At 48.4% G+C, this 27,980-nt stretch overlaps 1 protein-coding gene across 1 annotated transcript in view; it reads left to right on the top strand.

The window, feature by feature from the left end:
• The first annotated feature begins 477 nt into the window (after positions 1-477).
• The window catches only part of miox (myo-inositol oxygenase), a 42,914-nt gene continuing 15,411 nt past the window's right edge, over positions 478-27,980 (top strand). Inside the window, exons 1-5 of the mRNA XM_070896613.1 lie at positions 478-503; positions 6,226-6,306; positions 15,353-15,515; positions 16,886-16,953; positions 22,171-22,280. Coding sequence (XP_070752714.1) covers positions 486-503; positions 6,226-6,306; positions 15,353-15,515; positions 16,886-16,953; positions 22,171-22,280 — 440 coding nt within the window. The 5' untranslated portion in view covers positions 478-485. The remainder of the gene's footprint in view (positions 504-6,225; positions 6,307-15,352; positions 15,516-16,885; positions 16,954-22,170; positions 22,281-27,980) is intronic.

Genomic DNA, 27,980 nt, shown 5'->3' with positions numbered 1-27,980 from the left:
GGCCAATCAAATTGCCCCCCTAGTGAGCATGTGTCTGCGTGATCACTTCGTGCTCAGCTCAGGGTTGCTCAGGGTCTTTGTGATTTTTTCCAGACCCCCTATCTTAGAGGCATTCCTGGTACCAGGCACTGCAGTGTCAGCAGCTATCCAGAAACTTAACTAACTTGGCTAACTGAATTCCCATAATGCTTTGCGGAGCCCCTGGCAGCCATTTTATATCTGGCTACCATTTTAAACATACATACATGCATACATATATTCAGCAGCTGCCTTTGCCTTTGAAAGCATCCTATAACACCAACAACTAAACTTCAAAATCATTCCTTGTATATTAGTTGCTTTCTGAGAGATGTGATAAAGTGCGAGATGAAATCTTTCTTTTGGATCCACTAATGGACTGTTCTTTATAGAATTTAAAGTCCATCAATCCCCTGGAGCAGGACTGCGTCCAGACTGAGACCCAGAGCAACACCGAAAACAAGGTCATGTACAGGAACTTCGAGGTGAGTTGCAACATCACAAGCCGAGGCACCGAGAGAGAGAGAGAGAGAGAGAGAGAGAGAGAGAGAGAGAGAGAGAGAGAGAGAGAGAGAGAGAGAGAGTAGTACTGGGGGATAGAGAGAGAGAGTAGAACCGGGGGAGAGAGAGGGTGGGAGAGAGAGCAGTACTGGGGGGAGAGAGAGAGAGAGAGAGAGAGAGAGGGAGAGAGAGAGAGAGAGAGCGAGCGCAGTACTTGTCCTGTATCTTACATTATTATATATAACTGTATCCTAACATGCTATACATGACTGTAATAAGATATGACCTGTAACCACCAGCATACCTTACCACCAGGGGTGCACTTGCAAGAGACAGGTATATAAGGACAGGTCTCAGGCAAGTGCAGCATTCCAGAGCTGTGAAATAAAGGTGCAGGTCCAGAGTGACCTTGACTTCACTACATGCCTCATGTGAATCTGTACTGAGGGGACAGGACTTTACAGTGGCGACGAGTTACGGGATTACAGAATCCACAGAATGGCGAACAACGGATCTGATGAAAAGTACAATGCGGGAGACAATTGGGAGGACTTTATAGAAAGGCTCCAGCAAAGCTTTGTAACCAAAGACTGGTTAGGCGACGATAAGGCAGACAAGAGAAGAGCCCATCTCTTGACCAGCTGTGGCTCGAAAACATACGCTTTAATGAAGGATCTGTTGGCACCCGAGAAACCAGCAAGCAAGTCGTTTGAAGAATTGAGCACACTGGTAAGAGACCACCTGAAGCCAGCGAGCAGCCTACACATGGCCAGACACAGGTTCTACAACTACAGATGCTGTGTGGGCCAGAGCATACCCGACTTCGTGGCGGAACTTCGGAGGTTGGCTAGTTTATGTGAGTTCTCCAATGAACTGAGGAGAGAAATGCTGAAAGACTTTTTCATTGAAGGAATAGGCCACGCAGGCATATTCCGAAAGCTCATTGAGACCAAGAACCTGCCCTTAGAGGCAGCAGCACTGGTTGCACAGACATTTTTGGTAGGGGTAGAATAAACGAGGTTGATTTACAATGCAGGTACGACAACTAACGAAATATCGGAACAAGAAGTTCACAGCACTAAACAAGCTGCTACCACACACAGACAAAACCGGGAGAACAGGCTCTCGACAGCAGGCAGAAGCCATCAAGAGCCACAGGAACGGCCGTTCACACCTCATCAACCCACAATGCGAGCAATCAACTACAAACTGAGAGAAGCTCAAGAGAGATCAGCCAGACACAGCTCATTCTTTGGGAACACTTTAAACAATACAACAGATCTGTGCTGGAGGTGTGGGGGTGGGCACTCGTCAAGGGGATGTCGATTTCAGCAGGCTGTTTGCAGAAATTGTGACTATACAGGGCATTTGGCCCGCATGTGCAAAAAAACGGCAGCTCGGCTGGTATACGAATCGGATGGGTCGGAAAGCGGACCAGAAGATGGTGGGGACAGTACCCGGGACACCGATGTACAGCGAGTCAACACGATCAATGGCTGCTGCTCCGACAACAGGACGCCTCCTATAATGATGAGGGTCCTACTCAACAGGATATCTGTCAACATGGAGCTGGATATGGGAGTCAATCTCTCATGGGTGCTCAAAAATTTGAACAACTGTGGCCGCATAAAAGAGACAGACCAAAACGCACAAGGGTCGACACCACACTAAGGAACTATACCAAAGAAATCGTACCAGTCCTCGGCAGCGCCATGCTCTCTGTCACACACAAAGGGACAGTGAACCGATTTCCCCTGTGGATTGTCCCCGGAGACCCCCCAGCACTGCTGGGGAGAAGCTGGCTGGCAAAACTAAACTGGAAATGGGATGATGTCCATGCCATGTCATTAGAAGAACGGACCTCCTGCTCAATAGTTATAAAGCGATTTGAACATCTCTTTCAGCCAGGTGTGGGCACTTTCAAAGGGGCCAAGGTCAAAATCTACATCACACAGGATGCTAGACCGGTCCATCACAAGGCCAGAGCTGTACCCTATGTGATGAGGGAAAAGATTGAACACGAACTAGACAGGCTTCTGCGGGAAGGCATTAAATCACCTGTGGAATTTAGCGACTGGGCAAGTCCCATCGTCTCAGTCATGAAGCCTGATGGATCCGTACGAATCTGTGGGAACTACAAATCTACCATAAACAGAGTCTCCCTACAGGACAAGCACCCGCTGCCCAGAGCGGAGGACTTAATTGCCACATTGGCTGGAGGTAAACTTTTCTCAAAATTAGACCTCACATCTGCGTATATGACGCAAGAATTGACCGAGGAATCCAAGCTACTCACCACCATCAACACACATCGAGCCCTTTTCATTACAATCGATGCCCATTCGGCATCAGGTCGGCAACTACCATATTCCAGCGCAACATGGAGAGTCTGCTCAAGTCCATCCCGGGGACGGTTGTATTTCAAGATGACATACTTATCACGGGCAGGGACACCGAATCCCATCTCCGCAATTTGGAGGAAGTACTGAAGCGGTTGGATTGGGTAGGCCTACGAGTCAAGAAATCCAAGTGCCCGTTTCTCGCATCCGAGGTTGAATTTTTGGGCAGAAGGATTGCCGCTGATGGAATCCGCCCAACAGAGTCCAAAACAGAAGCAATTCACCTGGCACCCAGGCCCTGGAAAGTCTCAGAACTGCGCGCCTTTCTCGGGCTATTCAATTACTTTGGGAACTTTATGCAGAACATAAGCACGCTACTGGAGCCTCTCCACGTGCTACTCAGGAAGGGGTGCGATTGGTTTTGGGGGGACACCCAGGAACGCGTCTTCAATAAGGCATGCAACCTTCTGTGTTCCAACAGTGTTTTGACTTTCTTTGACCCAGGTAAAAAGCTAGTTCTCACATGCGATGCGTCAGCGTATGGGATCGGATGCGTTTTGCAACATGTCAATAGTGCGGGCAAATTACAACCCATAGCTTATGCCTCCAGGTCACTTTCGCGGGCGGAGCGCGGGTACGGAATGGTAGAGAAGAAGGCGCTCGCGTGTGTATATGGTGTCAAAAAGATGCACCAATACCTTTTCAGGGCCAAGTTCGCGTTAGAAACCGACCACAAGCCCCTCACCTCCCTCCTATCCGAGAGCAAGGCAATAAACGCCAACGCCTCGGCGTGAATTCAACGGTGGGCACTCATGCTGGCGTCCTACGACTATACCATAAGGCACAGACCAGGCACAGGCAACTGTGCCGACGCACTCAGCAGGCTACCCCTGGTGACCACGGAAGGGTCTGACGAACAGGACTGTGAGATAGTCATGGCAATCAATGCCTTTGAGTCCACAGGTTCGCCCATGACGGCTCGCCAAATCAGAGCCTGGACGGCCAGCGACCCCACATTATCCTTAGTAAAAAGATGTGTCCTAACCGGTGACTGGGCAGAGGCTCGCGATGCCTACCCCGAGGAATTAAAACCCTTTCACAGGCGCATGCATGAGCTACCACTACAAGCAGACTGCCTGATGGGGGGCAGCCGAGTAGTCATGCCTCTGCGAGGCAGAGAGGCATTTGTCCGGGAGCTCCACCGCGAGCACTCGGGGATCGTTCCCATGAAGGCCATAGCTAGATCCCACGTCTGGTGGCCTGGTATTGACGCGGACTTGGAGCTCTGCGTCCGAAGGTGCATCATTTATGCCCAACTTAGCAATGCCCCCAGGGAGGCTCCACTGAGCCCCTGGCCCTGGCCTACCAAACCGTGGTCGCGGATGCACATAGACTATGCGGGCCCATTTATGGGCACAATGTTCCTCGTAGTTGTAGATGCATTTTCAAAGTGGATCGAATGCACCATTTTAAACTCGAGCACAACCTCCACCACTGTGGAGAGCCTCGCAACCATGTTTGCAACGCACGGAATCCCTGACATATTGGTCAGTGACAATGGTCCGTGCTTCAACAGCGCAGAATTCCAAGACTTTATAATTGACCACGGCATAAATCACATCAAGATGGCACCGTTCAAGCCAGCCTCCAACGGCCAGGTGGAGAGAGCAGTGCACATCATTAAACAAGGCATGCTTAAAATCCAAGGTCCCATGCTGCAGGGTCGCCTGTCGTGACTGCTGCTGGCATACAGATCTCGTCCGCACTCACTGACTGGGATCTCCCCCGCACAACTGTTGATGAAAAGGACTTTAAAAGCAAGGCTCTCATTAATCCTCCCAGACATGCACGAAATCGTTGAGGCAAAGCGCCGTAAGCTGACTGAGTACCATGACAGAAATTCGAGGGGGAGATGGAATGAGATAGGGGACAAAGTTTTTGTACTAAAGTATGGCAGGGGTCCCAAATGGCTTGCAGGGACAATAACGGGCAAGGAAGGAAACAGGCTACTGGTAGTACAAATGGACAATGGCAAAACCTGCCGGAGGCATGTAGACCAAGTCAAAAGCAGATTTACCAACAACACTGCGGACCCAGAGGCAGACTACAATGTGGAACTCGCACCACACCTGGTGGACAGACAGAGGGAACAACCTGAGGAAAGGGCAATCCCAACAGACAGCCCAGGCGAGTTAACAACAATCACACCAATCGAAACAGACAGCCCAGGCGAGATACCAGCAATCACACCCAAAGAAAAACAGACACCAAGGCAAACAACTGAACCACAACTCAGACGCTCCACGCGAGAGCGTAGACCACCTGAGAGACTGAACCTATAAAGACAATAAGACCTTGGGGGAGAGTGATGTCATGTATCTTACATTATTATATATAACTGTATCCTAACATGCTGCACATGACTGTAATAAGATATGACCTGTAACCACCAGCATACCTTACCACCAGGGGTGCACTTGCAAGAGACAGGTATATAAGGACAGGTCTCAGGCAAGTGCAGCATTCGAGAGCTGTGAAATAAAGGTGCAGGTCCAGAGTGACCTTGACTTCACTACATGCCTCATGTGAATCTGTACTGAGGGGACAGGGCTTTACAGTACAGAGAGAGAGAGAGAGAGAGAGAGAGAGAGAGAGAGAGAGAGAGAGAGAGAGAGAGAGAGAGAGAGAGAGAGAGAGAGAGCAGTACTGGGGGAGAGAGAGAGAGAGAGAAAGCAGTACTGGGGGAGAGGTGGGGAGAGAGAGAGAGAATGCAGTGCAGGGGAAGTGAGAGAGAGAGAGAGAGAGCAGTGCTGGGGGAGAGTGAGAGACAGAGAGGTAGAGAGAGCAGTACTGAGGGAGAGAGAGAGAGATAGAGTAGTACTTGGAGTGGGGGGGGGGTGGGGGTGGGGGAGAGGGAGAGAGAGAGAAAGAGAGAGCAGTACTGGGGGAAGAGTGAGACCAGGACCGTGGGAGAGAGAAAGAGAGAGAGAAGGAGCAGGAGAGAGTGAGAGAGAGGGAGAGGGAGGGAGACAAAGAGAGAGACAGGCAGAGAGAAAGAGAGAGTCAGGGAGAGGGAGAGAGAGTGAGAGAGAGAGAGAGTGAGAGCGACAGCGACAGGGAGAGAAAGAGAGAGAGAGAGAGAGTGACAGGGAGATAAAGACAGACAGGGAGAAAGAGAGAGTCAGGGAGAGGGAGAGTGTACCGGTAGAGAGAGAGCAGTACTGGGGGTTTGTGGTGGGGACTCCGTGTCTACATGGAAATGCACAGTAAGGATTCACTTTAACTCCCCTCTGATGTGGAGAGTGTTGAGCGGGAAACCCAGGGGCGAGGGAAGGATTTAATCAGTGTGACATTTGTATTTGGTCAGTGTGGACCCCTTCAGGACCAGGTGCTGAATACGTATCGACTGATGCACACTCATCAAACCGTGGAGTTTGTGAAGGGAAAGGTGAGCGGTCGATCCAGACTGTCAGGATCCTGATCCCTGAAATCTCAGTCAATCCTGTTATGTCTGTGATGTACTTATGAATGACTCCATGAGGCAATGTGTTGTACTCAAACTGTAGTGACCTTGGTCCTTTATTCCAAACTCCAGAGTGAGGCACAACCATGGTGTGCAGCCTTTTATACTGCGCCCTGCCACCAGGGCAGGAAACCCCCGGTCTCCACCAGTTGCACCCTCTAGTGGTGCCAGCATGTATATACACAGTGTAAACCTTATTGATAGTACATCAGGTAAACAAGTCTCCATCTTATGCAACCACACAGTGACTACACAGAGAGTGCATCCATAGTCTGCATATACAACAAATCCCTTTTGGAATAGAATCATAGAATGATACAGCACAGAAGGAGGTAATTTGGTCCATCGTGCCTGTGCCAACTCTTTGGTCGAGCTATCCAATTAGTCAGTCACCTCCCCCCCCCCCCACTTCCTCTATTACCCTGTAAATTTTTCCCTTCAAGTATTTATCAATTCTCTTTTGAATGTTACTATTAAATCTGTCAGTGCATTTCAGATCACAACAAATGGCTGTGTAAAAAAAAAAACATTTCCTCGTGCCGTCTCTGGTTCTTTTGCCGATCACCTGAAATCTGTGGCCTCTGTACCGACCCTTTCTCCTTATTTACTCAATCAAAACCCTGCTTGATTTTGAACACCTCTATCAAATCTCCTCTTAACCTTCTCTGCTCCAAGGAGAACCGCAGCTTTTCCAGTCTATCCACGTAACTGAAGTCCCTCATCCCTGGTACCATTCCAGTAAATCTTTTCTGCATCCTCTCCAAGACCTTGACATCCTTCCGAAAATATGATGCCCAGAATTGAACACAGTACTCCAGCTGAAGCCGAACTAGTGTTTCATAAAGGTTCAACATCATAACTTCCTTGTTTTTATACACGATTCCTCTATTAATAAATCCAGGGATCACGTGAGCTTTTTTAACAACCTGCTCAACTTGTTCTGCCACCTTCAGAGACTTGTGTACATACACCCCCAGGTCTGTCTGTTCTTGCACACTTATTAACCTTGTATCATTTTGTTTATATTGCATCTCCTCATTCTTCCTACTAAGATGTAGCACTTCCCACTTCTCTGTGCTAAATTTCATTCATCTATCCATTTCACCAGTCTGTCCTGAAGTCTGTTACTGTCCTTCTCATTGTTTACTACGTATCCCGAGTTTCCTGTCATCTGCAAACTTTGAAATTATGCCTTTTATATCCAAGTTCAGGTCATTAATATATATCAAAAAGAGCAGTGGTCCTAATACTGACCCCTGGGGAACACCTCTGTGTACTTCGCTCTAGTCTGAAAAACAATTGTTCACCACTACTCTCTGCTTTCTGTCCCTTAGCCAATTTTGTGTCCACGCAGCCACTGTCCATTTAATCCCATGGACTTTGATTTTGCTCACAAGACTATTATGGTGTACTTTGTCAAATGCCTTTTGAAAGCTCATATTCACAACATCAACCAGAGTACCCTCATCAACCCTCTCCGTTACTTCATCAAAGAACTCAATGAAGTTAGTCAAACACAATTTGCCTTTATCAAATCCATGCTGGCTTTAATTTATTAGCCCATACTTTTCTAAATGGCAATTAATTTGGTCACCAGATTATTGGGCTCAATTTTCACCAGTGATTTGCACCATTTTTTTGGTGGCGGTGCTTTTTTTGGCCTAAATTTTAAAATCCAAGTTTCCCCAATCTTTGTGCACCAGTTAGCTACGATTTTTTTAGGTTCTTTTTTTTTGCGCCATAGGGCCTGATGTCTGCGCCAATTTTTCACAATTATGCAAGTTTGCCCAATTTAAGTTTCTCCTAGGACGGCTTTTGTGACCACTTCCAAAAAACCTTCTGGACACTTAAGAGAAACCAGCGCACATTACAAAATCGGCGCAGAAAGACGCCATTGATTTTATCTGAAGTTTTGGAGGGAGTCAAGAACACATAAATATCCATAATCAAGCTTAAATTTTTTTAAACGTAAAATGCAGGAAATGGAAGTTTAATGGAATTCTTGAAATTTTAATTTTTTTTAAACTGACACACCACCACCGAGTGCATCCAAACCGAGCTCAAGGTGTCGGAGCGTCCGCTGGCAGAATCGGACCCTCGCCCAGACACAGGGGCTCGGTGCTCGGCTTGAAAAGAAGCCCAGGGGCTGGGTGGGAGGCTGTGGAAGGCTAACAGAAGGCATGAGAAGCCTATACTACGCATCAAATGAAGCCTGGGGGGGGGGGGGGGGGTGGTGTCCCGTTCATTGCGTCTGCTCAGACTGAGTGTGGGCCATACTAGGGCGTCGACCTTGGGGGGAGAGAGAACCAAGAATTGTCCTGCTTGCTGTTTTGAGCTTCTTGCAAAGGTACAATTTAATTATGGAGGCAATACTGACAATGCCATACCTTGTGCATGCCTTCTGCAAGATGGTGCTGTGGAGGAGACAATTGATTGGGCGGCATCGCATGAGGAACCTCAGAGCACGTAGGGTGTTGGGCAGGAGGTCTTACCCACGTCGGGTATATTGAGACAGGCATTCGTACCTGCACCTGAGTGATGCAGACTGTCAGAAGGCTGCGTTTCCGCAAAGAAGTTGTAATTGAGATCTATGAGTTAGCAAAAGCAGACCTGCAACCTAGAAGCGTCAGGAGCACTGCTTTGTCAGTTGAAGTGAAGATTACAGCTGCACTTTTATTCTATGCATCTGGATCGTTCCAGGCTACAATTGGGGATGTGTGCACCATTTCTCAACATGCAACACATCGGTAGTGGGTAAAATGATGGAATCAATTATTAAGGATGTCATAGCAGCGCATTTGGAAAGAGGTGACATGATAGGTCCAAGTCAGCATGGATTTGTGAAAGGGAAATCATGCTCGACAAATCTTCTGGAATTTTTTGAGGATGTTCCCAGTAGAGTGGACAAGGGGGAACCAGTTGATGTGGTGTATTTGGACTTTCAGAAGGCTTTCGACAAGGTCCCACACAAGAGATTAATGTACAAAGTTAAAGCACGTGGGATTGGGGGTAGTGTGCTGACGTGGATTGAGAACTGGTTGTCAGACAGGAAGCAAAGAGTAAGAGTAAATGGGTATTTTTCAGAATGGCAGGCAGTGACTAGTGGGGTACCGCAAGGTTCTGTGCTGGGGCCCCAGCTGTTTACATTGTACATTAATGATTTAGACGAGGGGATTAAATGTAGTATCTCCAAATTTGCGGATGACACTAAGTTGGGTGGCAGTATGAGCTGCGAGGAGGATGCTATGAGGCGGCAGAGTGACTTGGATAGGTTAGGTGAGTGGCCAATGCATGGCAGATGAAGTAGAATTTGGATAAATGTGAGGTTATCCACTTTGGTGGTAAAAACAGAGAGACAGACTATTATCTGAATGGTGACAGATTAGGAAAAGGGGAGGTGCAACGAGACCTGGGTGTCATGGTACATCAGTCATGAAGGTTGGCATGCAGGTACAGCAGGCAGTTAAGAAAGCAAATGGCATATTGGCCTTCATAGTGAGGGGATTTGAGTACAGGGGCAGGGAGGTGTTACTACAGTTGTACAGGGCCTTGGTGAGGCCACACCTGGAGTATTGTGTACAGTTTTGGTCTCCTAACTTGAGGAAGACATTCTGTCTATTGAGGGAATGCAGCGAAGGTTCACCAGACTGATTCCCGGGATGGCGGGACTGACATATCAAGAAAGACTGGATCAACTGGGTTTGTATTCACTGGAGTTCAGAAGAATGGGAGGGGATCTCATAGAAACGTTTAAAATTCTGACGGGTTTAGACAGGTTAGATGCAGGAAGAATGTTCCCAATGTTGGGGAAGTCCAGAACCAGGGGTCACAGTCTAAGGATAAGGGGTAAGCCATTTAGGACCGATATGAGGAGGAACTTCTTCACCCAGAGAGTGGTGAACCTGTGGAATTCTCTACCACAGAAAGTTGTTGAGGCCAATTCACTAAATATATTCAAAAAGGAGTTAGATGTAGTCCTTACTACTAGGGGGATCAAGGGGTATGGCGAGAAAGCAGGAATGGGGTACTGAAGTTGCATGTTCAGCCATGAACTCATTGAATGGCGGTGCAGACTCGAAGGGCCAAATGGCCTATTCCTGCACCTATTTTCTATGTTTCTATGTTTCTATATCTGCATTCGGCAGGTGACTGCTGCACTATATGCCCGGAGGAATGACTACATAAAGTTCCCCATGACCGCCCAGGCAATGCGTGAAAGGGCTGTGGGCTTCTCCAGGATTGCCATCATCTGAACCACATCTGTTAGATCCTGCACCTCAGAAGAGTGCTGTCGAGCTCTCCTTCCCCTCCTCATCCTGGGTGTGCCTTGCTGCGTCCCACTGGGACCCACAGCCTCAGGTGGTGGGAAACCATGGAATGTCCCACCAACACTCAAAGCACTCAGGGAAGGGACTGGCACCTCAATGGGCGGCACCTGCACCTCCTCCAGAGTGAGTACAACAGTGGGGCCTTCATCCATCCCCTCCCTTTTAAGTACCACCTCAATCTATTTTTATCCTATCCAATATCGCTACTACCGCCTCCTTTACTGTGATATTGGCAGTTATCCTCTTCTTGAGCAAAGACAGATGCATAGTACTCATTTAGTACCTCAGCCAAGCCTTCAGCCTCCACAAGATCTTTTTTGTCCCTAATCAGCCCCACCCTTCCTTTGACTATCCTTTCATTCTTTAGGTGTTTATAAAGACTTTTGAGTTCCCTTTTATGTTACCCGCTAATTTATTCTCATACATTCTCTTTGCCCCTCTTATTTCCTTTCTTTGTTCTCCTCTGCACTAGCTATATTCAGTTTGGCTCGCCACTGAATTATGAATCCAACGTTTATTATAAGTCTCCTTTTTCTGTTTCATTTTAATCTCTATGGGCTAGAACCTGCACTTTCTTTGCATGCTTAACGCCCACTTAATGCCCACTTAACGCCCATTTTATCGCTGAAAGACATATAACTCCAGATATTACCCATTTAGGCACAAAATGCAAACTGACGACCATTTTTAGGAAACTTATCACCGAGCATTACTTTCCCCATGTGCTGAATGCCAGAGAAAAAATATTATCGCCCGCCCACTTTTTTGGGGCAGAATCATCAGAATGGCCAAAATCAACGCCCATAACATCGCCCAGAGTTAATTTCCACACTGATTTAATGCCGAGATTCAATAATACCGCCCGCCCACTTTTTTTTGTCGTGAGGAGCATATTTACCGAAACTGACGGCTAGCAGATCGCCCAGCGTCAATTTCACCACCTCGCACACATATCAACTACAATATCGCTCGCCCAAAAACTGTCCACAAAAGGTGGAACTGTTCTGAACGAACGCCAGCGGTGTGGCTGGCATTTTTAAAATCCCACTCTTATGTGAGGAGCTGATATCTGAACGATTTGCCTGAAAGAGCGTTGATGTGAGTGACAACACTGACACACTGCTTTGTGTGTGCAGCTCAGACATCAATGGTGCCCATCACCTCGATGCCAGTTAAAGTTTACGTTGATTGATGTTGTTGTATTTAACCTTTTCATGTTAAGGAATCACCAGTGTGTAACAGTGCAGCTATCCGAGACAGTGCGCAACAAGGTCATGTTCAATAACAAAAATTTTATGCCAACATTGGTCTGAAATCATAAGTATCACAGTTAATAACACCCAACCCCCGCCCACACCCCACTTTTTCCACCATTGACATAAATCACATGTTCAACATGTCCAGCAACACAGAATACAAAGGCAAAGCAGGAGCATAATCCCCAGCGCCCATACATTGCAACAAATTGCATACACCCAGATGGAGATATAACACAGCCATCACCTGCGGACATGCACCTCACTTTCCTTCCCACTCCCCTTCTTCTCCCCACCTCTACTCCTTCCCCTCCTCACTCCACAGCGCCTAGCTGAGGAGCTCCTCAGGCGGTGCCTCATTGGGGGGGGATGAAGGTAGATGCGTTGGTTGGACGCGTACGGGAGCGGGGAATGCCGAGGGGGCAACATTCTCTGATGCAGAAGCAGGATTTTGGTCCTTGCTCTCATTTGCTGTTTGCAGTGGTGGTGCAGAACCTGGAGGTGGAGTGCCGCGCTCGGGGACCACTGGGAGGCCTGTGCCAGCAGTGTTCCAAGCTATCGCATCCAGGGCCTCCGCCATCCGCGGAATGTACTGTCATGGTGTCGGAGAGGATGGCCAGCTGTCGGGATATGCCCCCCAATGCATCGATGAGCTGGTCACCAATGTCTACAGTCCTCCTGGATAACTGTACCATCTCTCCGCTGTCATGTGGCGCTCGTTGAACAGAGCTGCTGCGTCCACGAGGCCTCCGCGGGGTCGGCGCCGTCCTGGGGACAAATGGGGTGCCCTGTGGCGAGGTGCTTGGGCCAGGTACCTCCAGAGTGGAGGCGGGAATGACCGGAGGACCACTAGATGGCCATGGGGTGAATGGCTTCTGGAACGTGGTGATGCAGGTTCCTCGAAGTCCGTGCTCTCATCCGTGGAGAACAGACCCAGCGGATTGACGGGCGAGAATCGGAGCTCCTCAACACCAGATGTAGTCGGATCGTCCGACGACTCCTGCCCCACGCCCCCACCTTCTGGCCTCTGTGGCCTTGCCTGGGCTGCGCTGCTGGCTGAGCTGCAAAACACAAATGAGGTTATTAGAGGAGAAGGGGTGCTAGGGTGACAAGGTGAGTCCAGCGCTACACATAGCATATGCACGACAAAAGCACCACCGCTCTCAAAATCATCACAGACATCACATTTCATCACCATCAACACATCAACACATTTGTATTGCAATGATTTTCATTAGGCCAGCATTATTTCTATGACAATTTTAGAAATCATCTATCATATATGATTGTTTGGATATGAATGGGAGTGGCATGTATTGACTTTACATCACGCAATGAATGGGAGTGGCATGTATTGACTTTACATCACGCAATGAATGGGAGTGGCATGTATTGACTTTATTTCTATGACAATTTTAGAAATCATCTATCATATATGATTGTTTGGATATGAATGGGAGTGGCATGTATTGACTTTACATCACGCAATGAATGGGAGTGGCATGTATTGACTTTACATCACGCAATGAATGGGAGTGGCATGTATTGACTTTACATCACGCAATGGTGTCAGCTTTACTCACGTGGCATCACTTCAGGGTCTGCAGATATGTCTGTGGCTGTCCGGGAGTGCTTCCCCACGAGTGCGAGCACTCGCTCCTCCATCTCAGTGATGTCACTGGGGATTGGTGGCCCCCCACCCGTTCACCTCTGCATGGACCTCATCGTCGATAGCTTCTTCTGTAATAGGTGACAGGACGACATGGCATGAGATCATTGCATGATATCATTGCTAGGTACTGTCACAGAGACTGATACAACACACAACCGGCAAATGTAATCATGATTATTATGATAATTATCATTCTTTACCTAAAGACGTACACCGTGACCGCAGGCTTTGAGTAAAACATTCCTGGTAAAAGTGCAAGACCTCACATCTGCTGACAGTCACCCATGACTGTTACAAATCAAATTATATAAATACATAAGTACATGTAAATCAAAGTAATACTTACTCTTGCGGATCCCATAAAGTCGATCTATAGTTTGCGGCATTGGTTGCCCTCATGCACCTCGTTGGTCGCCGACGAGACCACCTCTGCTAACTCGGTCCATATCCTCTGGTAGGCCTTTGGGGTGGGCTTCCCACACCCTCCCTGTGTCAAATCACCCCAGCATGACTCGACCTCCTGCAGGAGGGAGGCATTTGCCTCGTCCGAGAACCTCCTCGCTCTTTTGCGCCCTCCAATGTGCTCCTCTCCCACCTCACTGCTCTCTCCAGTGTCAGTCTTCACAGCGTGCTGTGATTCCTCCTCCTCTCCCTCCATTATAGGCCAAATTCGGTCAAATATGTGGCTAGTAACAGCTACTTGTTGTTTGCCTACTTGCTCTGAAGCTCTAAGGTCTCCTCCTTCCTCCCAAAGCAGCCACACCACACTCAGACACGCCTTCAGTTCCTTTGAGCTCCCTCTCTCTCTCCTCTTCTGCGCATGTCATGATGACCCTTGACCTCCAGAATCGAGGAAATCGAGCGCTGCCATGCCATTGCGGCAGAGGGTCTAAAAAATTTGACGCTACCGCCCATTTTATATCGCTCACGGTAACGCCCATTTTCAAAAGTGGAAACTAGGTGCTTTGGGAATGGGCGAGAAGCCGGCGAACTGAAAACCCTTTTTTAATGCCCACGCCGGAAATAACGCCCATTTTTGGGCGATAACCACAAAAGTGCAGATTCTAGCCCTAAATCTTTGTGGGGCTATAGGTTTGGATGCCCTTCCTTTCCCCCTCATGGAAATGTGACTAGCCTGTACCGAACTATTACCTGTTTGAAGGCCTCTGTTCACTTACTGTTGTACTTTCCAGTTTTTATTTCCAATCCACTTGGGCCAGATCCCTTTCAAACTCACTGAAATTAGCCCTCCACCAGTTGAATATTTTCACATTTGATTGTTTATAGCAGGAAAATACTGAGGGGTAGGGTTCAGCCCGAGGGGGCAGTTGGACTGCTGAAGGACTGGGTGCGGTGGGATTGAGGGGGCGAGGTGGGATTGTGGGGGCGAGGTGGGATTGTGGGGGCGAGGTGGGATTGTGGGGGCGAGGTGGGATTGAGCAGGGTGGGATTGAGCAGGGTGGGATTGAGCAGGGTGGGATAGAGCAGGGTGGGATAGAGCAGGGTGGGATAGAGCAGGGTGGGATAGAGCAGGGTGGGATTGAGCAGGGTGGGATTGAGCAGGGTGGGATTGAGCAGGGCGCGGTGGGATTGTGGGTGGTACTATGGGGTCTACATTGGGGGTGGACGATCCTGTGGATTGAGCTCGGCTGGTCTTTGAGTGACCATTTGAGCTGGTGGTTTGGGTGACTGGTTGTGTGTGTTTCTGGTTGTAGATCTCTCGATGGGCCCCATGTTCACAGGCTCAGATGACGGTGATGGAGGCACTTGAGGCACTTGATCAGTTGGTTGACGAATCTGACCCTGATGTGGATTTTCCAAATTCTTTCCACGCCTACCAAACGGCAGAGGAAATCAGGAAGGTCCATCCCAGCATGGGTAAGGAGAGAAAGGCGCTCCCGGGAGTGAATGGAGCACTGCCAGAGACAGACACACAGACAGAGATGCACGTACACTCAGATAGATAGATAGAGACAAACAGAGAAAGAGACAGAGACACAAACATATAAGACAGAGAGGGAGACACAGACTCACAAATAAGATTGTTGTGTGGATGGTGCAGCATCACATGGTACAGGATATGATGACAGTATAATGTTTGAATCAATTCAGCCTTCCCTCAGTACTGCCCCTCCGACAGTGCAGCACTCCCTCAGTACTGCCCCTCCGACAGTGCAGTGCTCCCTCAGTACTGCCCCTCCGACAGTGCAGCGTTATCTCAGTACAGCCCCTCTGGCAGTGCAGCACTCCCTCAGTACTGCCCCTCTGACAATGCAGTGCTCCCTCAGTACTGCCCCTCCGACAGTGCAGTGCTCCCTCAGTGCTGCCCCTCCGACAATGCAGCGTTATCTCAGTACAGCCCCTCCAACAGTGCAGCACTCCCTCAGTACAGCCCCTCCGACAGTGCAGCACTCCCTCAGTACTGCCCCTCCGACAGTGCAGCACTCCCTCAGTACTGCCCCTCCGACAGTGCAGCACTCCCTCAGCACTCCCCCTCCGACAGGTTCATCAGGGGTTGTGATTGGTGCCGGTGGGGTCATGTGTCGGTGGGGTTGTGTGTCAGGCTGTTGAGGTGGTGCTATGTCTAGGGACGGGGTGTTCGGGGTGTTGAGGTGTCTGGGGTCATGGAGTTGAGGGTCCGGGGTTTGAACGTCGGGGGGGGTCGAACGTCGGGGGAGAGTCGGGTGTTGGGGGAGAGTCGCGTGTCGGGGAGGATCAAGTGTCGGGGGAGGGTCGAGTGTCGGGGGGAGGGTCGAGCGTTGGGGGGAGGGTCGAGTGTCGGGGGGAGGGTCGAGCGTCGGGGGGAGGGTTGGGTGTCGGGGGAGAGTCGCGTGTCGGGGAGGATCAAGTGTCGGGTGAGGGTCGGGTGTCGGGTGAGGGTCGGGTGTCGGGGAGGATCAAGTGTCGGGGGAGGGTCGAGTGTCGGGGGGAGGGTCGAGCGTTGGGGGGAGGGTCGAGCGTCGGGGGGAGGGTCGAGCGTCGGGGGAGAGTCGCGTGTCGGGGAGGATCAAGTGTCGGGTGAGGGTCGGGTGTCGGGTGAGGGTCGGGTGTCGGGGAGGATCAAGTGTCGGGGGAGGGTCGAGTGTCGGGGGGAGGGTCGAGCGTCGGGGAAGGGTTGGGTGTCGGGGGAGAGTCGCGTGTCGGGGAGGATCAAGTGTCGGGTGAGGGTTGGGTGTCGGGGTCGGGGGTCGGAGTTGTTCGTTCTGTGTTGCACTGAAGCTGGTGTGAGGGTTTTTTGTGTTTTGTAGACTGGCTCCAGCTGGTTGGGTTGCTGCACGATACCGGGAAAATCCTCGCAGTCTGGGGGGAACCGCAGGTAAGGATGGGGAATCTTGAGGGGAAAGGGGGAAATTGCAGGGAGGTTTGGTGCATCTAGTCCCCACAAATTGGGCCCAAGTTTCCACACGATAAAAAGCGGGCGCCCCTCCGAGCTGGGCGCCCGTTTTTCGCGCCTAAAACGGCGCCGGAAAAAAAACTCGCGATTCTGGAGAGCCCTGCAGCTCCTTGTCTGTTTGACGCGGCGCCCGGGGGGGGCGGAGCCTACTCTCGCGCCGATTTTGTAAGTGGGAGGGGGCGGGTACTATTTAAATTAGTTTTTTTCCTGCCGGCAACACTGCGCGTGTGCGTTGGAGCGTTCGCACATGCGCAGTGTGAAGGAAACATTGGCACTCGGCCATTTTTGTAGTTCTTTGTAGCTGTTTAATTTTTGAACATTTTTTAATAAAACCACATTGCCATCAGCACATCAGCACTGAGGCTTCCTGCTTACTGCCCCTCCCTCTCTCCCGTTCGCGGGAACGACGCTGAGCTGACTGTAAGGCTTCCACCTCAAGTGGAAGGCTGCTTGCTGCCTGGTTAATGCCTGCCTGCCCCTCCCTCCCATTCGCGGGAACGACACCACATCGCTGAGCTGACTGAAGCACTTTCACATAGGTAGGAAGATGGTTTATTTAATCTTTTCTTTGCTTAGAAATGTTTATTCAGGTTGGATTTATTTGTACAATATGTGTAGAAGTATAAATAAGGATTTATTGTAGAATTTAATGACTTCCCTTCCCCCCCCTCCCCCCCTCCTCGTTCTGGACGCCTAATTTGTAACCTGCGCCTGATTTTTTAATGTGTAGAACAGGTTTTTTCAGTTCTACAAAAATCTTCACTTGCTCCATTCTAAGTTAGTTTGGAGTACGTTTTCACTGTGGAAACTTTGAAATCAGGCGTCAGTGGCCGGGCACGCCCCCTTTTGAAGAAAAAATTCTGTTCCAAAGTAGAACTGTTCTACCTGACTAGAACTACAGAAAAAAAAATGTGGAGAATTGCGATTTCTAAGATAGTCTGTTCTCCACCAGTTGCTCCTAAAAATCAGGCGCAAATCATGTGGAAACTTGGGCCCATAGTACCTGCCATCCACATAGATGGCGACGACCATAGGAACAGGAGGAGGCAATTCTGCCCCTCGAGCCTGTTCCACCATTCAATTAGATCATGGCATAGAAACATAGACATAGAAACATAGAAAATAGGTGCAGGAGTAGGCCATTCGGCCCTTCTAGCCTGCACCGCCATTCAATGAGTTCATGGCTGAACATGCAACTTCAGTACCCCATTCCTGCTTTCTCACCATACCCCTTGATTCCCCTAGTAGTAAGGACTTCATCTAACTCCTTTTTGAATATATTTAGTGAATTGGTCTCAACAACTTTCTGTGGTAGAGAATTCCACAGGTTCACCACTCTCTGGGTGAAGAAATTCCTCCTCATCTCGGTCCTAAATGGCTTCCCCCTTATCCTTAGACTGTGTCCCCTGGTTCTGGACTTCCCCAACATTGGGAACATTCTTCCTGCATCTAAACTGTCTAACCCCGTCAGAATTTTAAAAGTTTCTATGAGGTCCACTCTCATTCTTCTGAACTCCAGTGAATACAAGCCCAGTTGATCCAGTCTTTCTTGATAGGTCAGTCCCGCCATCCCGGGAATCAGTCTGGTGAACCTTCGCTGCACTCCCTCAATAGTAAGAATGTCCTTCCTCAGGTTAGGAGACCAAAACTGTACACAATACTCCAGGTGTGGCCTCACCAAGGCCCTGTACAACTGTAGCAACAACTCCCTGCCCCTGTACTCAAATCCCCTTGCTATGAAGGCCAACATGCCATTTGCTTTCTTAACCGCCTGCTGTACCTGCATGCCAACCTTCAATGACTGATGTACCATGACACCCAGGTCTCTTTGCACCTCCCCTTTTCCTAATCTGTCACCATTCAGATAATAGTCTGTCTCTCTGTTTTTACCACCAAAGTGGATAACCTCACATTTATCCACATTATACTTCATCTGCCATGCATTTGCCCACTCACCTAACCTATCCAAGTCGCTCTGCAGCCTCATAGCATTCTCCTCGCAGCTCACACTGCCACCCAACTTAGTGTCATCCGCAAATTTGGAGATACTACATTTAATCCCCTCGTCTAAATCATTAATGTACAGTGTAAACAGCTGGGGCCCCAGCACAGAACCTTGCGGTACCCCACTAGTCACTGCCTGCCATTCTGAAAAGTCCCCATTTACTCTTACTCTTTGCTTCCTGTCTGACAACCAGTTCTCAATCCATGTCAGCACACTACCCCCAATTCCATGTGCTTTAACTTTGCACATTAATCTCTTGTGTGGGACCTTGTCGAAAGCCTTCTGAAAGTCCAAATATACCACATCAACTGGTTCTCCCTTGTCCACTCTACTGGAAACATCCTCAAAAAATTCCAGAAGATTTGTCAAGCATGATTTCCCTTTCACAAATCCATGCTGACTTGGACCTATCATATTACCTCTTTCCAAATGCACTGCTATGACATCCTTAATAATTGATTCCATCATTTTACCCACTACCGATGTCAGGCTGACCGATCTATAATTCCCTGTTTTCTCTCTCCCTCCTTTTTTAAAAAGTGGGGTTACATTGGCTACCCTCCACTCCATAGGAACTGATCCAGAGTCAATGGAATGTTGGAAAATGACTGTCAATGCATCCACTATTTCCAAGGCCACCTCCTTAAGTACTCTGGGATGCAGTCCATCAGGCCCTGGGGATTTATCGGCCTTCAATCCCATCAATTTCCCCAACACAATTTCCCGACTAATAAGGATTTCCCTCAGTTCCTCCTCCTTACTAGACCCTCCGACTCCTTTTATATCCGGAAGGTTGTTTGTGTCCTCCTCAGTGAATACCGAACCAAAGTATTTGTTCAATTGGTCCGCCATTTCTTTGTTCCCCGTTATGACTTCCCCTGATTCTGACTGCAGGGGACCTACGTTTGTCTTTACTAACCTTTTTCTCTTTACATATCTATAGAAACTTTTGCAATCCGTCTTAATGTTCCCTGCAAGCTTCTTCTCGTACTCCATATTCCCTGCCCTAATCAAATCCTTTGTCCTCCTCTGCTGAGTTCTAAATTTCTCCCAGTCCCTGGGTTCGCTGCTATTTCTGGCCAATTTGTATGCCACTTCCTTGGCTTTAATGCGATCCCTGATTTCCCTTGATAGCCACGGTTGAGCCACCTTCCCTTTTTTATTTTTACGCCAGACAGGAATGTACAATTGTTGTAGTTCATCCATGCGGTCTCTAAATGTCTGCCATTGCCCATCCACAGTCAACCCCTTCAGTATCATTCGCCAATCTATCCTAGCCAATTCGCGCCTCATACCTTCAAAGTTAACCCTTCTTTAAGTTCTGGACCATGGTCTCTGAATTAACTGTTTCATTCTCCATCCTAATGCAGAATTCCACCATATTATGGTCACTCTTCCCCAAGGGGCCTCGCACAACGAGATTGCTAATTAATCCTCTCTCATTACACAACACCCAGTCTAAGATGGCCTCCCCTCTAGTTGGTTCCTTGACATATTGGTCTAAAAAACCATCCCTTATGCACTCCAGAAAATCCTCCTCCACCGTATTGCTTCCAGTTTGGTTAACCCAATCTATGTGCATATTAAAGTCACCCATTATAACTGCTGCACCTTTATTGCACGCACCCCTAATTTCATGTTTGATGCCCTCCCCAACATCACTACTACTGTTTGGAGGTCTGTACACAACTCCCACTAACGTTTTTTGCCCTTTGGTATTCTGCAGCTCTACCCATATAGATCTGGCAGATCTGCATCTTAACTCCATCTACCTACCTTGGTTCCATAACCATTAATACCCTTACCTAAGAAACATCTATCTCCCTCATTTTTTAAATTTTCAATTATCCAGCATCCACAGCTTTTTGGGGGAGAGAATTCCAAGATTTCCATTACCTTTTGTGTGGAGAAGTGCTTCCTGATATAAGCCCTGAATGTCCTAGCTATAATTTTAAGGTTATGTCTCCTCATTCTGGACTCCCCCAGCAGAGGAAGGAGTTTCTCTCTATCTACTTTATCAACTCCTTTAATCATCTTAAACAAGCCAATCAGATCACCGCTTAATCTTCTAAACTCGAGTCTCGTACAAAGCTCTGCTGCCTGTAACCTAACTCGAACCAAGTCCCGCTCACCCATCACTCCTACATTGACTCCCAGTTCGACAATACCTCAATTTTAAAATTCTCATCCTTGTCTCCAATTCACTACATGGCTTCACTCCTCCCTATCTCCGTCACCTTCTCCAGCCCTACAACCCTCCGAGATTTCTGCGCTCCTCCAATTCTGACCATTTGCACATTCCCAATTTCCTTCGCTTCAAAATTGGTGGCCGGGCCTTAAGCTCTAGAATTCCCTCCCTAAACCTCTGCACATCTGTCCCATCCTTTAAGATGCTGCTTAAAACCAGCTCTTTGACCAAGCTTTTGGTCAACTTCTGTCACGCTTCTGTGAAACACCGTGGGATGTGTTACTATATTAAATGCTCTACATAAATGCAAGTTGTCGTTCTTGTTCAATACAAGTCTTGTCTTTCAACCTTTCCTCGTAATCTAACACTTTTATCCCTGGTATCAGTCTGACGAATCTGTGCTGGAGGCCTCCATCTCCAATATATCTTTCCGGAGATGTGGTGCCCACAACTAAATGCAGTACCCCAGATGGGGTATAACACCCCTACACTCGGACCCCAACCCCCCCCCCCCCACACTCAGACCCCCCCCACACATACTCAGACCCCACCCTCGGACCCTCCCCCACACTCAGACACTGTTCCCCCCCCAAACTCAGACCCTGCCTCCCCACACACTCAGACCCCTCCCCCCACACACTCAGACCCTTCCATGCCCCACACTCAGACACTGTCCCTCCCCCCACACTTAGACCCAGATCCACCCCCCCCCACACTCAGAGCCTGATCACCTACCACCCCACCCCCTCACACTCAGACACCCCCCCCCCCCCCCGCCCACACTCAAACACTGTCCCACTCCGACACTTGGACCCTGAACCCCTCACGTGCCCAGGTCTGCTAGCAGCGATGATGGAGGGCGAGTGCCGATCTGAGCTATGATAGGCCTGCTGTTGGACTGTGGGATGCTTTGCAGGATGTGACTGTGATTGTTGCCTCTCCCCAGTGGTGTGTGGTCGGAGACACTTACCCAGTCGGGTGCAGGTTTCGGGATTCCATCGTTTACAGGGATACCACATTCACAGACAATCCAGACCTCATGGACCCCAGGTACAGGTAAGAGATTCTGCTCATCACACTCGTTCTCTCAGTGAAATATCTCAGTGTCAGACCTGCTCTCCAGTAAAACACTACCAAGGAGCCCAAACAAGGGTCTGATCAGATCCAGAATGCTTTCACCCTCTGACCCAGTGTGCAATAGGCTGTGAGAAACCTTTGACCTTCTCCACGTCGACTTTTGCTCCCAGCAATTTCTGGGATCACTCTGGTGACACATTGTTCCAGTTTGTGTATCACTGGTTCCGTGTCCGTACTTAGGCCACAGCCTCCAGCTCACAACTATTTAGGAAATTCCCTCCCTACACCTCATGCTCCTTTTTTAACACGCTCCTTTAAACCTAGCTCTTTGACTAAGCTTTTGGTCACCTGTCCGAATATCTCATGTGTCTCGGTGTCTGCAGCTGACGAAACATACAAACATAGAAACATAGAAAATAGGTGCAGGAGTAGGTCATTCAGCCTTTTGAGCCTGCACCACCATTCAATAAGATCATGGCTGATCATTCCCTCAGTACCCCTTTCCTGCTTTCTCTCCATATCCCTTGATCCCTTTAGCCGTAAGGGCCATATCTAACTCCCTCTTGAATATATCCAATGAACTGGCATCAACAACTCTCTGTGGCAGGGAATTCCACAGGTTAACAACTCTCTGAGTGAAGAAGTTTCTCCTCATCTCAGTCCTAAATGGCCTACCCCTTATCCTAAGACTGTCCCCTGGTTCTGGACTTCCCCAACATTGGGAACATTCTTCACACATCTAACCTGCCCAGTCCCGTCAGAATCTTGTAAGTTTCTTTGAGATCCCCACTCATCCTTCTAAACTCCACTGTATAAAGGCCCAGTTGATGCAGTCTCTCCTCATATATGTCAGTCCCGCCATCCCGGGAATCAGTCTGGTGAGCCTTCGCTGCACTCCTTCAATAGCAGGAATGTCCTTCCTCAGATTAGGAGACCAAAACTGAACACAATATTCCAGGTGAGGCCTCACCAAGGCCCTGTACAACTACAGTAAGAGCTCCCTGCTCCTATACTCAAATTCCCTAGCTATGAAGGCCAACATATCATTTGCCTTCTTCACTGCCTGCTGTACCTGCATGCCAACTTTCAGTGACTGATAAACCATGACACCCAGGTCTCGTTGCACCTCCCCCTTTCCTAATCTGCCGCCATTCAGATAATATTCTGCCTTCGTGTTTTTGCCCCTAAAGTGGATAACTTCACATTTATCCACAATATACTGCATCTGCCATGCAGTTGCCCACTCACCTAACCTGTCCAAGTCACCCTGCAGCCTTTTAGCGTCCTCCTCACAGCTCACACCGCCACCCAGTTTAGTGTCATCTGCAAACTTGGAGATATTACACTCAATTCCTTCATCTAAATCATTAATGTATATTGTAAAGAGCTGGGGTCCCAGCACTGAGCCCTACGGTACTCCACTAGTCACTGCCTGCCATTCTGAAAAGGATCCATTTATCCCAACTGCTTCCTGTCTGCCAACCAGTTCTCTATCCACATTAGTACATTACCCCCAATACCATGTGCTTTGATTTTGTACACCAATCTCTTGTGTGGGACCTTGTCAAGAGCCTTTTGAAAGTCCAAATACACCACATCCATTGGTTCTCCCTTATCCACTCTACGAGTTACATCCTCAAAAAATTCCAGAAGATTTGTCAAGCATGATTTCCCTTTCATAAATCCATGCTGACTTGGACCTATCATGTCACCTCTTTCCAAATGCGCTGCTATGACATCCTTAATAATTGATTCCATCATTTTACCCACTACTGAGGTCAGGCTGACAGGTCTATAATTCCCTGTTTTCTCTCTCCCTCCTTTTTTAAAAAGTGGGGTTACATTGGCTACCCTCCACTCGATAGGAACTGATCCAGAGTCAATGGAATGTTGGAAAATGACTGTCAATGCATCCGTTATTTCCAAGGCAACCTCCTTAAGTACTCTGGGATGCAGTCCATCAGGCCCTGGGGATTTATCGGCCTTCAATCCCATCAATTTCCCCAACACAATTTCCCAACTAATAAAGATTTCCCCCAGTTCCTCCTCCTTACTAGACCCTCTGACCCCTTTTATATCCGGAAGGTTGTTTGTGTCTTCCTTAGTGAATATCGAACCAAAGTACTTGTTTAATTGGTCTGCCATTTCTTTGTTCCCTGTTATGACTTCCCCTGATTCTGACTGCAGGGGACCTACGTTTGTCTTTACTAACCTTTTTCTCTTTACATATCTATAGAAACTTTTGCAATCCGCCTTAATGTTCCCTGCAAGCTTCTTCTCGTACTCCATTTTCCCTGCCCTAATCAAACCCTTTGTCCTCCTCTGCTGAGTTCTAAATTTCTCCCAGTCCCCGGGTTCGCTGCTATTTCTGGCCAATTTGTATGCCACTTCCTTGGCTTTAATACTATCCCTGATTTCCCTTGATAGCCACGGTTGAGCCACCTTCCCTTTTTTATTTTTACACCAGACAGGAATGTACAATTGTTGTAGTTCATCCATGCGGTCTCTAAATGTCTGCCATTGCCCATCCACAGTCAACCCCTTAAGTATCATTCGCCAATCTATCCTAGCCAATTCACGCCTCATACCTTCAAAGTTAAGTTCTGGACTTCAAGTAAGTTCTGGACCATGGTCTCGGAATTAACTGTTTCATTCTCCATCCTAATGCAGAATTCCACCATATTATGGTCACTCTTCCCCAAGGGGCCTCGCACAATGAGATTGCTAATTAATCCTCTCTTATTACACAACACCCAGTCTAAGATGGCCTCCCCCCTAGTTGGTTCCTCGACATATTGGTCTAGAAAACCATCCCTTATGCACTCCAGGAAATCCTTCTCCACCGTATTGCTTCCAGTTTGGTTAGCCCAATCTATGTGCATATTAAAGTCACCCATTATAACTGCTGCACCTTTATTGCATGCACCCCTAATTTCCTGTTTGATGCCCTCCCCAACATCACTACTACTGTTTGGAGTTCTGTACACAACTCCCACTAACGTTTTTTGCCCTTTGGTGTTCTGCAGCTCTACCCATATAGATTCCACATCATCTAAGCTAATGTCTTTCCTAACTATTGCATTAATCTCCTCTTTAATCAGCAATGCTACCCCACATCCTTTTCCTTTTATTCTATCCTTCCTGAATGTTGAATACCCCTGGATGTTGAGTTCCCAGCCCTGATCATCCTGGAGCCACGTCTCCGTAATCCCAATCACATCATATTTGTTAACATCTATTTACACAGTTAATTCATCCACCTTATTGCGGATACTCCTTGCATTAAGACACAAAGCCTTCAGGCTTGTTTTTTTAAACACCCTTTGTCCTTTTAGAATTTTGCTGTACACTGGCCCTTTTTGTTCTTTGCCTTGGGTTTCTCTGCCCTCCACTTTTCCTCATCTCCTTTCTGTCTTTTGCTTTTGCCTCCTTTTTGTTTCCCTCTGTCTCCCTGCATTGGTTCCCATCCCCCTGCCATATTAGTTTAACTCTTCCCCAACAGCACTAGCAAACACTCCCCTAGGACATTGGTTCCGGTCCTGCCCAGGTGCAGACCGTCCGGTTTGTCCCACCTCCCCCAGAACCGGTTCCAATGCCCCAGGAATTTGAATCCCTCCCTGCTGCACCACTGCTCAAGCCACGTATTCATCTGCGCTATCCTGCGATTCCTACTCTGAGTAGCATGTGGCACTGGTAGTAATCCCGAGATTACTACTTTTGATGTCCTACTTTTTAAATTTAGCTCCTAGCTCCTTAAATTCGTTTCATAGGACCTCATCCCTTTTTTTAAACCTATGTCGTTGGTACCAATGTGCACCATGACAACTGGCTGTTCTCCCTCACTTTTTAGAATGTCCTACACCCGCTCCGAGACATCCTTGACCCTTGCACCAGGGAGGCAACATACCATCCTGGAGTCTCGGTTGCGGCCGCAGAAATGCCTATCTATTCCCCTCACAATTGAATCCCCTATCACTATTGCTCTCCCACTCTTTTTCCTGCCCTCCTGTGCAACAGAGCCAGCCACGGTGCCTTGAACTTGGCTGCTGCTGCCCTCCCCTGATGAGTCATCCCCCCCAACAGCACTCAAAGCAGTGTATCTGTTTTGCAGGGGGATGACCACAGGGGACCCCTGCACTACTCTTCCTGCTGGTCTTCCATTCCCTATCTGGCTGTGGACCCTTCTCCTGCGGTAATACCAACTCGCTACACGTGCTACTCACGTCATTCTCAGCATCGTGGATGCTCCAGAGTGAATCCACCCTCAGCTCCAATTCCGCAACGCAGTCCGTCAGGAGCTGGAGGCGGATACACTTCCCGCACACGTAGTCGTCAGGGACACCGGAAGTGTTCCTGAGTTTCCACATGGTACAGGAGGAGCATAACACCCGACCGAGCTCTCCTGCCATGACTTAACCCTTAGATACACTTAAATTGGCAACAACAATGTTAAAAGTTATTGACTGATATAAAAAAAAAGAAAAGCTACTCACCAATCACCAGCCAATCACTTACCCCCTAGGCTGTGACGTCACCTTTGTTTCTTTCTACTACTTTTTTGCCTTCTCCCTGTAGCTGCACAAGTACGCCTTTTATAGGCCTCTGCTGATCCCCGGACTCACGCCTCAGCGACCACGAACTCCCGCTGCCTCTCGCGGCCTTTTATAGGCCTCTGCTGATCCCCGGACTCACGCCTCAGTGACCACGAACTCCCGCTGCCTCTCGCGGTCTTTTATAGGCCTCTGCTGATCCCTGGACTCACGCCTCAGCGACCACGAACTCCCGCTGCCTCTCGCGGCCTTATAGGCCTCTGCTGATCCCCGGACTCACGCCTCAGCTTTTCAAGTTCAAGCTTTTTCTGTCCCAGCTGTGCACAAACAGCTTGCAATTGATCCTTTGTACTGGTCAGTTCTCGATCATGTTGGGAACGCATTATAATTTCATTCCGCTTTCGGATCTGGCCCATAACCGCTGGGGACCATCTAGTTCGCTCTTTATTTTTCATACGGGTCGTTTTTCCCCAGACCCTTTTAATCTCGTCCAAGGACCATTGTCCTTTGGAGGTTCCGTACTTTTGTTCGATCTTAATACAGGTTTTAGATAAGTTGAATTGTTGCTCTTGCAACATGCTCCCACTCACTTAGCATCTCTGACTTGTTGTCTGTGAATTTTCACAGCCTGTCTAAATGCAGCCTGTTTGAATTCTCTATCATCTACAGTCGATAGACTGTTGGAAAATGATCACCAATGCATCCACTATTTCTATGGCCACTTCCTTAATTACTCTGGGATGCAGACTATCAGATCCTGGGGATTTATCGGCCTTCAATCCCATCAATTTCCCTAACACAATTTCCCGCTTTATAAGGATATCCTTCAGTTCCCCCTTCTCACTAGACCCTCGGTCCCCTATTATTTCTGGAAGGTTACTTGTGTCTTCCTTCGTGAAAACAGAACCAAAGTATTTGTTCAATTGGTCCGCCATTTCTTTGTTCCCCATTATAAATTCACCTGAAACTAACTGCAAGGGACCTACGTTTGTTTCACTAATCTTTTTCTCTTCACATATCTATAGAAGCTTTTGCAGTCAGTTTTTATGTTCCTAGCAAGCTTCCCCTCCTAATTAAACCCTTTGTCCTTCTCTGCTGTATTACAAAATTCTCCCAGTCCTCAGGTTTG

The sequence above is a fragment of the Pristiophorus japonicus genome, chromosome 13 (genome assembly GCF_044704955.1).
Source record: "Pristiophorus japonicus isolate sPriJap1 chromosome 13, sPriJap1.hap1, whole genome shotgun sequence".
Taxonomy (NCBI): domain Eukaryota; kingdom Metazoa; phylum Chordata; class Chondrichthyes; family Pristiophoridae; genus Pristiophorus; species Pristiophorus japonicus.
This window is presented reverse-complemented; position numbering and strand designations above follow the sequence as displayed.